This window comes from Melozone crissalis, unplaced genomic scaffold, assembly GCF_028551555.1.
Source record: "Melozone crissalis strain CALT ecotype California unplaced genomic scaffold, PUWL_Pcris_2 ptg000005l_1, whole genome shotgun sequence".
NCBI lineage: Eukaryota > Metazoa > Chordata > Aves > Passeriformes > Passerellidae > Melozone > Melozone crissalis.
In genome coordinates, this window is record NW_026535783.1 from 48728599 (window position 1) to 48741607 (window position 13009).

General features: G+C 50.2%; 1 protein-coding gene across 1 annotated transcript; it reads right to left on the reverse strand.

Annotated features, from left to right (window-relative positions):
- Nucleotides 1–5796: 5796 nt before the first annotated feature.
- On the reverse strand, nt 5797–7056 carry FOXD1 (forkhead box D1). Its single transcript, XM_054288565.1, has one exon. It carries the CDS (start codon nt 7054–7056, stop codon nt 5797–5799), a length of 1260 nt encoding a protein of 419 aa, XP_054144540.1.
- Between the last annotated feature and the right edge of the window lie 5953 nt (nt 7057–13009).

Sequence of the window (13009 nt, forward strand, 5' to 3'; positions counted from 1 at the left end):
GGGAAGTCACCTCATTAATCTTGATTGTGTGTATTTAATGTATCTCGTGTATACAGGTGTGCATGTACTCTTCTGCAATGAAACTAGAGAAGCAGTCCTACGACCAGTGTGGTACGAAGAGACATTCACAGGTTTTAAAAGGTCTTGGCAAAGCGTGGGCATTAGCAGGAGCGATGACCGCAGTGCTACAGTTGTGCGGGCACTGGCTGGTCGTGTCACCGGGTCCGAGACAACACTCCTAAATGTTCACACGCTTTTCGATGCACTCACATGGTTTTCTATTGCACTCAGGGGACAGAAATACCTTCGGATTGCCTGTGCAAAAGGCTTTCCCTGTCTTAAGAAACGAATTAATGCAACAACGTAATTATCTAAGTATCGGTTTGCTTCTAACATAAATTGCATGATTAATCATCTAAATATGGGGGCCCGCAGATTTCTGCGTGCCGTTTTACCGTATCAGCGAAAGGGAAACAGAATCAATTCAACAGGTCTCCTGTGACTTGGAGGAAGGGAAAGTTTAATTATTTTGATTAGAAAAATAAAAACCCCGCAACCACAAATTTCCTTCTGAATTCAGTTCAGCGGTAGAATTTCTGAAATTGACGAGATACCGCGCCAAAAGAAAAAAAAAAATAAAAAGAGAGGCCCCTTTCGTCTAGTCCAGTCCATGTGTATGTTTTTGTACATTTTGGGCACTACGGTGCCTAGCCGAAAGGTTTCTCCACGGCGCAGAGCGCAGGGTGCCTCTGTGTCTCTCACTGCGGCAGCTGGTGGAGCAGGAGCGCTGCACTAAGGGCACATCTTCGTACCCTATCCATCTTCCGGGGGCTTCCCGCGGTGATTCCCGCCGGGACGCTGCCGGGTGCCTCCCCGCTCCCACCGCCGCGGCCGTGCAGCCGCACACAGCCCTCGGGGCCGCCCGCACTGAGGCAGCCGGGCCGGCCGCGAGTTGGGCTAGGGTGCCTTCCCAGCCCCGCAGCCTCTGCCTTTGTTGTTTTCGGTCGTGCCGGTGAGTGAGCGGCAAGCCGAGCCAAGCGGCTGGGAAGGGGCCGGCGTGCTTTCAGGGCCGGCTGCCCGCAGTACACCTCCAGGCGGGGACCGGCGGCGGGGAACAGAGTTCTTCCTCAAGCGAAAAACAAGAGGAAGAGGTTTACCGATTTGGAACTCGCGTTCATTTCTCCATCTCTCCACAAAATCGGCGGGCACCCGTCTGCGCCATGAGGCACCGAGCGCGGCTGTTGCCGCAGCGGGGATCCATCCGGCAGCAGCTGGTTACCTTCTGAAGCGCCATTCTCCTGCACACACGTACGCACGCTTCTGCGCGAATGCCTCCTCCACATCTTGGTGGTGCGCTGCAGCGCAGGAAGGGGCAGCGAACAACGGCGGCTGCTCGACGTGCCTCTCACGGTGAGGGTTGCAAAGGAGAAAGGACTTTCAGAGAAGGGCGGAGAGGCCTTGCGGTCACCTGCAGCAGGTCACTGGGGCTTGGAGGTGAGGAACGGTGGAGGGGGCCACCTACCTGCTCAGGATACGCCCAGCTGCGGGCACAGGGCAGCCGGTCCCTGCCGGTGCTCGGGTCCCGATGGTGTGTGCGGCCGGCCGCTGCCGACGGAAGCAGAGGAAATACCACTGCAGGTGGGGGAACCACTGTGAACAAGCTGAAAAACGGATCTGCATTGGTTAGCAAGTTCCAGAGCAGCGAGGTCTTGGCCAAGATCATAATTTCCATTACTTCTTTCAAATACAATATTATCAGAGACTACAGCAGTACTTACTGTAAGTACTGAGGGAAAGTATTGCATACGGAGAGGAGTCTCCAGGACGTGCCAAGGGACAGCTAAATCAGATCCACTTTCCCACAGATCCCCCGAACAGGCCTCAGTCTCTACGGGGGCGACCGTGCTCTCTGCCCTCGCCACCAGCGCTGCAAGAAAGGGAGCAGCTGAGAGCAGGTGAGGGCCTCGTTCCTCTCTTTCATCTTCCGGACTGGGTGATGGGGCCGGCCCTGGGTATTTGAAACCAGCCTGCAAGCACGGGATGTGTGTGCACCCGGCTGACCCCAGGAGTGCTTCTCACTGCACCTAAAATACAAACCAGATCGAAGGTGTGGTCCAAAGGAGGTGCGGGTGGGGGTGGTTTGGGTTCGAGAGCAGCTTCAGGGCTGGGGAGCCGTGCACGGGAGCCACGGGGCTCGGCTGGACCCCCGGGCTGCGCCCCCGTCGGAGCCCAGGGCGGTGTCGACAGAGCGGGCACGATGTCCGGCCCCTCTGCACAAGGCAGCAGGAGCGCTCCAGCGGGAAGGGCGCAGTGTGTGGACGTGCAAACGAATCGTATTCAAAACCAGGGAGGGAAGGGGAAACCTCTTTTATAGGGGATGTGGGAAGAGACCTAACACAGTCCTGTTTAAGAGAAACGTTATACAAGATACTTGAAAAGAAAGAATTTCTTAAAAACCTAATTAAAAATATATAAATCACCCATCAGAAACAAAGAACTATGTGGAAGGAAACGTTTCTGGATAGAGACACTGTGTGTGGCATAAAAGACGATTGAATACATAAGGGCTTCATTAAATTCCCAATAGATAACATTTGGCTAAATCTATCCCTAGATTAAAACTCCGCATAATAGCACCATAAACGAAGAAGTTTCTTTTTGTGTGGTCCTTCAGGATGAACTGATTGAAACATTAGCCCCCTTATAGAGCAATCCCCTCCCAGTTCAGATCCAGTAATTCTTCTCTCATAGCCCTACGGGGATAGGATGAGCAAGGAGACGGGTTAATGAATCCACACTTTGTCTCTGAGAGGAGAAGGAGACGACACTATACTGCATGTCTTACCAGATTGTTTAGGACCCAGACTATTTTGGAAGAATTGTTCGTCCGGGCTCGGTCCTTGCGAGGACTACACTGTTCGCTTCTCTGTTAGTCTTGGAAGCCGCGGAGAGCACGGCGGGCCATTAGCATGCGAATGGGGCGCTGCGGCCCGGCGGTGCTGCGAGCTCATCAAAGGGCTGTGCGGCCGGCTCCTTTTCTGGCAGCACCTGCTCTGCGGCAGCAGCGGGGAAACAGGACCCTCGGGACCGGCACCGAGGCCAGGCGGCTTCCCCGCCGACTCGAGGAGAACAGGCAAAAAGGTCCTTCACCAGGACTCTGGACCTCTTACTCGACCCCCTTTTCCTTACAGAAAAAAAAAAAAAAAAAAAAAATCCGTACCACCTACTGCAGTTTGCTCCTGTCACCTTCCCTAGCAACTCCCAAGGGAAGGTTTTGTCCGCACGGGATGGAGGCAACCGGCGAAAAACGTGGAAGGAAAAAGTAGCCAAGCAGTTTGCTTGCCATGTATCTCTGAGGAGACCTGAGGGATGGGCAGCGGGCACACTCAGACCCCACTGCCCACCGGCGTGGGCCGGGCTGGACTCTGCGTGGGGGAGGTCGCCGGGCTCCCTGGGGTCTACTGCGTACCCGGGGTCTGCTGCGTAGAAGCCAAGAGAAACAAACACAGGGTGGGTCGCCGGAATCCACCCTTCTCATGTAACTGCCCGTGGAGATCCCTAGGACTCGAGCAGACAGAACCCAAACTGAGCGCCAGCAGCACCCCTCCTCGGGAAGCCTCGCACCGCCGCAAGGCCACAGCTGCCTTCTCTCCCGCGAAACACTTCCTCGTTTGATTTTATCTGCCTCTTCGAGGGGGGCCTCAGCTTAGCTCCATACTCCGCGCCGCACCGGCCCGTGTCGGCCCGGCGCATCCCCCGGCCAGGCCCGGGGAAAGTGAATTAATCGGTCTCTCGTGAAAAAGACTCGCTCTCCCTGGAGAATATGAACACGGTGCCTCTGGGGTATTTTCCCTTTTGTTTTAGAAATTAGAATGCACTTATTTTTCTGCTAAGGAACCCAGAACATCCAAAGAGGCCTTCCAGCGCCAGAGTGCAAATGGAGCCCAGCAGAGATCTTACGTCCAGTCTTTCTGCTTTCTGAAACCCACTATTTTAACGCAGCATTGCTACGAACAAAACGGAGAATTACCACTTTTCCGTCTATGAGGATATTTAAAACCCAGGCGACGAAATACTTCTACATGTAAACCCCTCCTCACTCCAAAGAGCACTAAAAGGCATCCCTCCCTTTTTATTATTATTATTTTTTTTATTATGAAAATTCACATATTTGATCCCCGAGTCTCCTAAATAGTTATAAATACAGTCGCAGTTAAAAAGCGCCTCCCTGTTTTGAAAAACGTGTATTCCTAGCCCACAACAAACATTCACACGCCTACTCTTAAAACATGCGATTCTCTTTTCCATATAAAAGCTCTGAATATTTGAGGTCTGATTTTTTTGGTTAAAATTTTTTTAGTCTATAAAATATATATCTATGGACCTTATGCTGTTAAAAACGAGTGTTTGGAATCAGAAAAGCTGCTTTCATGGTTTGTTTTGTACATCCTTATTTCGACAGCTTATAAACTTAATCAACTCATCACACGAGGATATTACAAAGCGCATTTTATATTTTATGTATTGAAAAGTAGAAACACATGCCACTATTATCATCATCACAGAAACATAAGTGTCTAGAACAAATCTCTCTTAAGTTCAATGCACGCCCTTTATTAGTAGTATTTTCCTTTGGCCTCTTGGAAACCAAACTATGATGCAGTTGTGACTTAAAACACACCCAAAAGTATAAAAATAGTTTTAAACCGGCGTTTTAATCAATCCCCTGATTGGCGACTTACAGAACTGGGCTTTACTCCCTCCAGAGAGACCTATTTCTATTTATCCCCTCTTTCGTTCCTGCTGTTTTTTGTAGAGTGTTTTTTGTTTTCTTGGGGGGGGGTTGTTGGTGTTGTGTGGATTGTTTTGCTTTGTTTTGGTTTTTTTTTGTTTTTGTTTAGTTTGTTTTGGGTTTTTTGTCATTCTTTATCTGCTAGGGTTAACAATGCATTGCCTGCAAAGATCGTATTTTTATTTTCTTCTTTGCAGTCAAATCTGCACATAATAAATTTCAAGCTAGAATATTCCTTGACTATTGTGCTATTAATCCCAAAGAAAAAAATATTAGTGTCCCAAAGAAAGGAGAAGTGCTAAGGAGGGAAGGATCCAAAGCCAATTGTTTGACTGGGCTCCTTTGGTCTTTGGGTTTGGTTTTGACTTTTTTTTTTTTTGAAAATTAAAAATTTTATTTTTGAAAATGTGTAAAAATTTTACATTAAAATGGTACAATAATACTTGCTGTAATTTTAACAATATTCCTTGTAAAGAATACGCATAAAGTACAAAATAAAAAACTCCGTAAGTCTATTATAATACAAAACACAGGTTAAAATAAGAAATGATAATCTCGACTTTCTTCTGTGTAAACACGTTAATCTTTTCTTTTATAAAAGTACATGAGACAAGTGTACTAAATGAAAAAGTATTGCTCTGCTGTCCTCCCTCAAGCCTTTTTTTCCTCCTGTACGATACTGTTTTCAAGCTCCTAGACCTGAGAATCTCTGAACTTCAGCGGTTTAGAGACATTATTTATCACCATGTTTGTTTCTTTTTAAGGAGTAGCGAGTAACTTTCCGATGTAGCGACCGCCTGCCCGTGCAGTATCTAGATCTACACCTGGCTTTGCACTAGTGAAGGTCGCGGGAGGTCCGTCGCTCGCGGCGGACGGCCCCCGAGCCCCGTCACAATTATCCCCACGCAAAGACAGGCAGCCCCTGCGGGCAGCGTCCGCCGGGCGTCCGAGCGGCGGAGAAAGGAGATACCCCAGATCCTACCTTCGGAAAGACTCCCAAACACTTAACAGTTAGAAATCCGTGCCGCGAAGCCGGGGGTGGCGGGCAGGGCGGCGGCGGGGGGCAGGCCGCTCCCGGCGCTCCCCAGCGAGCGGGCCAGCCCCGGCGCCGCGGTCGACTGCGAGCCGCAGCTGCTGCCCGCGCCGGGGCCGGGGCCGGGGCTTCCCCCGATGATGCTCTCGATGGAGAAGGGCGAGCGGGCCAGCGCCGCGCCGCTGCCGGGCTTGGCGGAGTGCAGCGAGGCCGCCAGCGCCGGGCCCAGCGGGTGCGCGTAGCCGAAGGGCGTCCGTGCCAGCTCCGCCGCCGGCAGCAAGGGGCCCGGCGGCGCGGCGGCGGCGGGGGGCAGCGCCGCACCGGGGGCGCTACCGGGGGCGGCAGGGGGCTGGCGGGGCGGCGGAGAGGGGTGGTGGAAGGCGAAGAGGGCGGAGTGGGGGTGGTAAGGCTGGAGCTGGAGACCGTAGCCGCAGCCGTAGGGTCCGTAGGCGCAGGGCGGCTGCTGCGGGGGCTGCGGCGGAGGCTGCGGGAGGAAGGCGGCGGGGTCCACGGCGCGCAGCAGAAGCTCGGGCGCCGGGAGCTGCTGCCGCTTGAAGCGCTTTCGGCGGCGCAGGAAGCTCCCGTTGTCGAACATGTCGGCGGATTCGGGGTCAAGCGTCCAGTAGTTGCCCTTGCCAGGGTTGCCGGGCTCCCGGGGGATCTTGACGAAGCAGTCATTGAGGGAGAGGTTGTGGCGGATGCTGTTCTGCCACGCAGGGAACTTCTCCCGGTAGTAGGGAAAGCGCCCGCTGATGAACTCGCAGATCTCACTCAGCGTCAGCCTCTTCTTGGGGCTCTGCAGGATGGCCATGGTGATGAGAGCGATGTAGGAGTAGGGCGGCTTCACGAGGCTGTTCTTGCCGCCGCCGCTGCCCGCCCCGCCGCCGCCCGCCCCGCCGCCGCCCGCCGTCGCCTTCTGCGGGCCACCCCGCGAGGGGGGCCGAGAGCCACCGGCAGCGTCCCCGCCGCCCGCCCCGCCGCCGCCACCTACGCCTCCGCCGCGCACGGGCGACCGCGGCAGCAGGGCGGCGGCGTGGAGGTCGCCCACATCCTCCTCGTCCTCTTCCTCGTCGTCGTCCTCGTCCTCCTCCTCATCCTCGGCGTAGGAGCGGCGGCGGCGGCGGGTCCGCGGCTCCTCGTCGTCCTCCTCGTCGTCTTCCTCGCCCACTACATCGATGTCGGTCTCCTCAGCCAGAGTCGACGCCTCGGACATCTCCGAGCTAAGGGTCATGGCGCGGCGGCGGGGCAGCGCATCGGTGGCGGCCGGCGCGGCGCGGCGGGCGAGCGGGCGCTTTCCCCGCCGCCGCCAGGCCTCCGCGCCGCTCCGCGGAGAGCCGCCCCGCCGCCGCCACGGGCAGGCGGGCCGCTCCGAGCCGCGCCGGCCCCCAGCGCCGCTGCCGCGCCTCTGGAGCGCTCCCGCCGCCCGCTCGGAGGCGGCGGCTAGTCAGGGTTTTGTTTCGGGGTATTTTTTGCTGCCGTTTGGATTTCTCTCTTTCTCTTTTTTCCCTTCCCTTCCCCCCTTTTGGGGATCTTTTTCGGTTTTTTTTTTCGGTTGGGATCTGTTATTGCGGGCGCAGGGAGGTTGTGCCGTCTCTCCTGGAAGTCGGTGTCCCCTTCTTTCTCCTCACCTCAGCCCCCAGACATTAATGGATGCGGGGCAGGAGGGAGCGCGCCTAGTCCTGGGAGGAGGAGAGGGGAGGAGGCTGGCGAGGAGGGAGGGCGTAGGGGACGGCTTGCTGGGCCTTAGGAAACACGGTGAAAAGGCTGGGGCTTAGTCCCAGGGAGGGCAGCCTTCCTCCCCGCCTCGTAGCGAGGGGGCCATCACATGGCTCCCAGCGTCAGAACCCGGCGAGCCTTCCCCCCCCGGCCAAGAAGGGCGCCTCCCCACCGTCTGGGCCCTCCCGGCCTCACCCCATCCAGGGGGGGCCCCGGGGGGCCGCGGGGAGACCGGTGCCATATTTAGTGGAAAAGGGAAAAAATAAAGATAACACTTGATCCTCCGCGGGGAAAAAAAAAAAAATAAAAAGCCCAAACCAACCAACCAACCAAACAAACAAAACCCAAAAGGAAAAAAAGTCTGTCGCAAAGTGTAGGCGCATCTTCCCGGATACCCTGAGGACGGTCTAGGAGCTTTGCATCTTCCGGGGTTGCCCTCAGAGACGGGGTGCTGCTTCCCGTGGGAAGGAAGGAGGAAGAAAAAATCAAACCGGAGAGGGAGATGGTGAGTTAACAGACTTCAGACTTCTGTCCGCGGAATGGTTGAGAGACATCCTTCCCTACCTCTCCCCCATCACTCTCCAGAGTTTAATTTACTTTAGAAGGAAATAAAATATCTCTTGCTATCGACCTCACAAATTCTAAAAGAACAGTCTCCAAAACACACCACTATTCTCAGTCAAATTGTAAGGCTATGGTTATTAAAGAGAGAGAGGCAGTTCCCTCCATTATGAGAAACACTCCACTCCCTCCGCTATGAGAAACACAGAGAATTAGCGTTACCTCCTTTGTATGTAAAGGAAATAAATTCACTGGCCTTTAGAATGGAACTTTCGCTTTAAGTAGGAGCAACACCCCTGAGAAAGCGACAGAGGACTGCTTGCTAATTTAGTGGCAGTTCCCCTTTTCAGGTGATCTATGATACGACAGAAGACGGGGCCCCCTTTATGTAAGGGCTGGCAGGGGAAAAAAAAAAAAAAAAAAAAAGACAAAAACTCCACCAAAGAACCCAAACAAAATGAACGCCCCAGAAATTTGGACAGAAATGCAATTACCACGGTCTTAAAAATAAAGCCTTTGAAAAATCCCATCTTTCCCAGTTCTGGCAGGATAAACCGCAATCAAGATCCGACTGGGAGTAAAGGAGCATTTCTTTCTTTGGCAGAAATCGTCCTGAGAAGGGCAGACTGATGCATAAAGTCTCATTGATCAAATCACACTTTGCAAACAACGTACACACCCAATTTCTCAAAATACGTTTTGGTTTGTCGCTATACTGTCCTAACCCAAAGCTACGAGCCACCCTGTTTCAAACCCAGTTCCATGGATTTACAACATAATCCTTTCTACTATTTCCAAATAATCCTATTTACATTTTGTTCACTACTAAGGCGCCTGCAAGACAATACCACCAAAAGTTACAAAATGGGGGGGAATAAAAAGTAAAAAACCCAACCCTCTATATCCAGCTAATTGCTATATATTTTTCCTGCACAAAAATAGATATCACTCGGATTTACAGTTCCTACAGTTCATAAAATCTCTCTTCGAATTAGTTTTAAGGTCCTCGGGAAGTTACTAAAGAAAGGTAGATCGGATTCTTCGTCTTCAAGAGGTTTCTCGTCTTTACAAAGAGTTACTATTTTATCTTTCTACTTCCTCCCCCTCCCCCCCCCCCCCCCCCATTCTTTATCTTCTCCTAGCCTGAACGTTTAAAACAGTCTTTAAAAAATCATGCTCGAAAGTGAATTTTAAAAATGCACAGGGAAGAACCACTGCAGCGACAAACCAAAAGCGCCGGGCTCTGCCCTCGATCCTGCTCTAGCAGAACGCGCGGGTGTTTCACTGAGCGTGTGACACCGGCGGCTCCTCCACAGCACCGAGCTCCCGCCAGCCTCGGCTGGGCTGCGGCTCGTTCTGGACGCGGCCGATCGGGGTGCCATCGGGGGGTGGCATTTCCCTTGGCAAAATCCTACCAGCGGCGGGGCCGGGGGCTTTGCCCTGTCCCCCACCCCGCGGTCAGCGTCGCTCCGCTCCGGGCACGGCTGTGCGCGGACGGGGGATGCCATCTACCGGCAAGGAGCGCCGGCGGCGGGACCGAGTGCGGGGCTCGGGGCCCGGCCTGACCTCCCTGGCCAAAGCAGCCCCCGAGAAAGGCACGGTCGGGCAGGAATCCTCCCGCTCAGCGACTGGGCGGGACCCCGAGACCCTAAAGAAGAATTTTGGAGCCACACCGTGAAAGGGCTGGAACTTCCTGGGCCACCTTACCACCTCCGCGACGGGGCTCTCTGCCCACACACCCAACCACCAAAAGACCACCATTGACCCAGGATCTTGGGGGCTGTCTTCTACGGTTTCCTGCTAGTCGTGAATGATCTGATATATCATACATCTAAAACCACAGTTGCACAGAAGTGGGATGAGAAATACAGTTACTCAGCTAGGATTTATGCTTTTTTTTTTGTTTGGGCATATTAAAATTAATCATAAGTTTTGGATTATTATGAATTGTAATTTTTGTTATATACTATACACACAATTCCTGCATGCATACACAGAACATCCACATTTTACCAGTGCAGCCCAGGCCTTTATTAAAAATCAAAGATTACCCTGGGCACTATGCAGGGCATTTTCAAGCAGCCACACAGGCACACTGGCTGAGGCGCTCTGAGTTTTCTGGAGCTGCAGAACTGGACTTTTTCTTAATGTATAGAACCATTTTTTGAGTAATTTCCATTTTCTGTGAATGTTGTGTCTTGGGTCAAATATCGGATGGAATTCTGAGCTGCTTGTGTCATAGAACAAATAAATAAATGCACCAGCAATTACCTTGCAAAAGGATGGTGGTGTCCATGACCTCTGTCCATGACAGAGACAATAACAGTGACAGTGACAGCTGTGGTCTTCTTAGCCCAGCATAACAGTGACTGCCATTCTATCTCCACATTTTTGGGTGTTTGTTTTCCCCTACTCTTGCCACGCAGTTTTGGGGAAGGTAACACTACCTTTAAACCTTCTGCAGAGGCCAGGATTACAACGTCTGTGTGATCACAATGCATTGGAGAGGATTGGCAGCAGTCACCTGAAAAACTAAAGAAAATCTGGGGTTCCAGCCATGTCTACTGCTGAAAAAGGGTTTATCATCCTTGGAGGTGATCTCCCCTCTACTCCTGTCAAACATTTTTTTCTTCTTGACCAAGTTGGTTTGGTTTATTTGTTTTGTTGGGTTGGATTTTGTTGGGTTTTGTTTTGTTTGTTGGTTTGCAGATTTTTTCTCCTTGTTCTATAATTCTTGTGGGCCATGTACATTTGTTCTGACAAGTGAAAGTGACTACCTTTAAAGCTCTTTGGATTTTTAATTTCTGTAAAATGTGATTTAATGTCCTCATGATGTTCTGATCTTAAGAAGCATTTTTACTGGGTTAGACCAAGACCCATTTAGCAGAATAAACTGACTTCAACATCAGCTAAGACCAGATGTTTAGGGAAGAATATAGGAACAAGACAAGTGTGTAACATTAATTCCTAGCTGCCAGAAATCTAGGTTTCAAGCTGTTCGTTTGTTTTAAAGCGGAGATAATATCGGAATTTAACAACCTGTGACAGAATTTATTCCATGAATTTGTCCAGTTGTTTTTTGAAATCATGTACATTTACACCACTAAACATATTCTGTGGTGAAATGCTCCTAAGCTTTCACCATGAGTGGTAAGAAGTGTCTCTTTTCATTTGCTTTATGCAAGTCATCTGCTCATTTAAATGTGCCGCGCCCTCAATTTTGTCATGGAAGAGACAAGGAACAAGTGTTGTTCAACGCTTTCTTCCTGCTGTTCATGACTCCATAGATTCTATGACAAATTTGTTCATTGGTCACCTTTTTTATATGCTGAGGAGTTCTCCTTCAGAATCACTAGAGTAGCACAGAAGTAATTATGTATTCCTGATAATCTTTGTCATTCTCTCCACCTTTTTCCTTGTTAATTTCACCCCTATTATTTTCTTAATAGTCCTTCAAAACAGCATGAGATGCTTAAATTTTCTTTGCCAGTTCTAATTTCAACTTATTATTTCTACCCCTTAAAACCAGTAACTCTTTCCAATGCTGGTGGAAAGATATCAGATTTACAAAATTAAGCACTGGCTGCTGGAGCTGATATAGCAGAGTACTTTTCACATGAACAAATCATGCTTGTTTAGGTTACCTTTAATTCCATAACTTCACCAACTACTGAAAATCTTTCTGCCATTTTCCACATAAGCCCTTATTTTTTTTGTTGTAAACAAGCTTTAGCAAACTAGGAGGGAGATCCCATAATTAGCGTCTCAAATATTTGAAATATTTTCTATTTCATTCGGTAGAGTTGGAAGTAAGCCCCAAAGGAGTACAAACTCATTCATAAATTCAGTGAATATTGGCAGGTATATTCTTCGTCCACTTAGAAATCCTTGGGGATAAGCTGTATTGTGATCAAAGACAATGATCCATTTTTCCATCTAGAAATTAGTGGGTAATGGGTTCCTGCCAGAACTTGAGCAGAAATAGCAGCTAGATGTTGCAGAAAAAGGAAGGCCCTTGCCTTGTTCAGCCTTTCCACCTCTTGCCATGCATGCTCACCACTCCTGCCAAGCCACCAGCTGGACCAGGAGGTCTAGAAAATCAAGTAAAATCCAGAATGAATAAAAATTTTGGAGATGCCAAGGCAATAATCAAAGGTTGCATGATGGCACCTATACTTCTAAAGTGGGCCAAACTTAGTCCTGATTCATCCTGGGCTAAATGTGATACGTTACACAATTACACATGTGTGTTGGGTTGTTGTCTCAACAATGTTTTGACTTGTGTTAATGTTTAAAGACAATACAAAAACCACTGTCTTAGCAGAGGTCAAAATATTTCTGTGATCATGACTTGAAGGATTCAAGTCCTCTTGAATTCTGTGTATAGGATGTCTTTAGGAATAAACAGTTTGTCTAAGTCTCTAACATCCATGCATAAATTTAAGGTATCACCTTTTCAATGCATAGCCAATAAAGGATATAGTGACTTCTACCTCTTACTTATTTTCTAGCAAGGTATTTGCTATTGACTAGAACTAGCAGGCAAGCCTTTCTTGGTGAGCCTTTAGCAGTCTTATTAACTCAAATTCCCAAATATCTTGCAAAGCCCAGTTGAACTATGTACAGTGAAGGCAGGGGATTCTTGAGTAGCCCTTCTCCAACTACTCCCTAGTAGGACTCTGCAGGGTGTTACAGGGAGAGGCATCCTGGGAGTTGTAAAAAGCCTGTGATATGGTTTGAAGCCCAGGTATTTTGGGTTGCTGAGTTTAAAAACTACGGTCATGGTGAGAAAAGGACATTGTTTGCTGGGCAGCAGCCTCTCTTTCTTGACACTAAGTCTATTACAGATCAACTCTGTGGCGCATGATATAACATAGTAACACATGAGATGGAAACAGCACCAGACT

Coding starts and splice junctions, on each gene's coding strand:
- FOXD1 (XM_054288565.1), bottom strand. CDS start 7,056: ATGACCCTTAGCTCGGAGATGTCCGAGGCGTCGACTCTGGCTGAGGAG.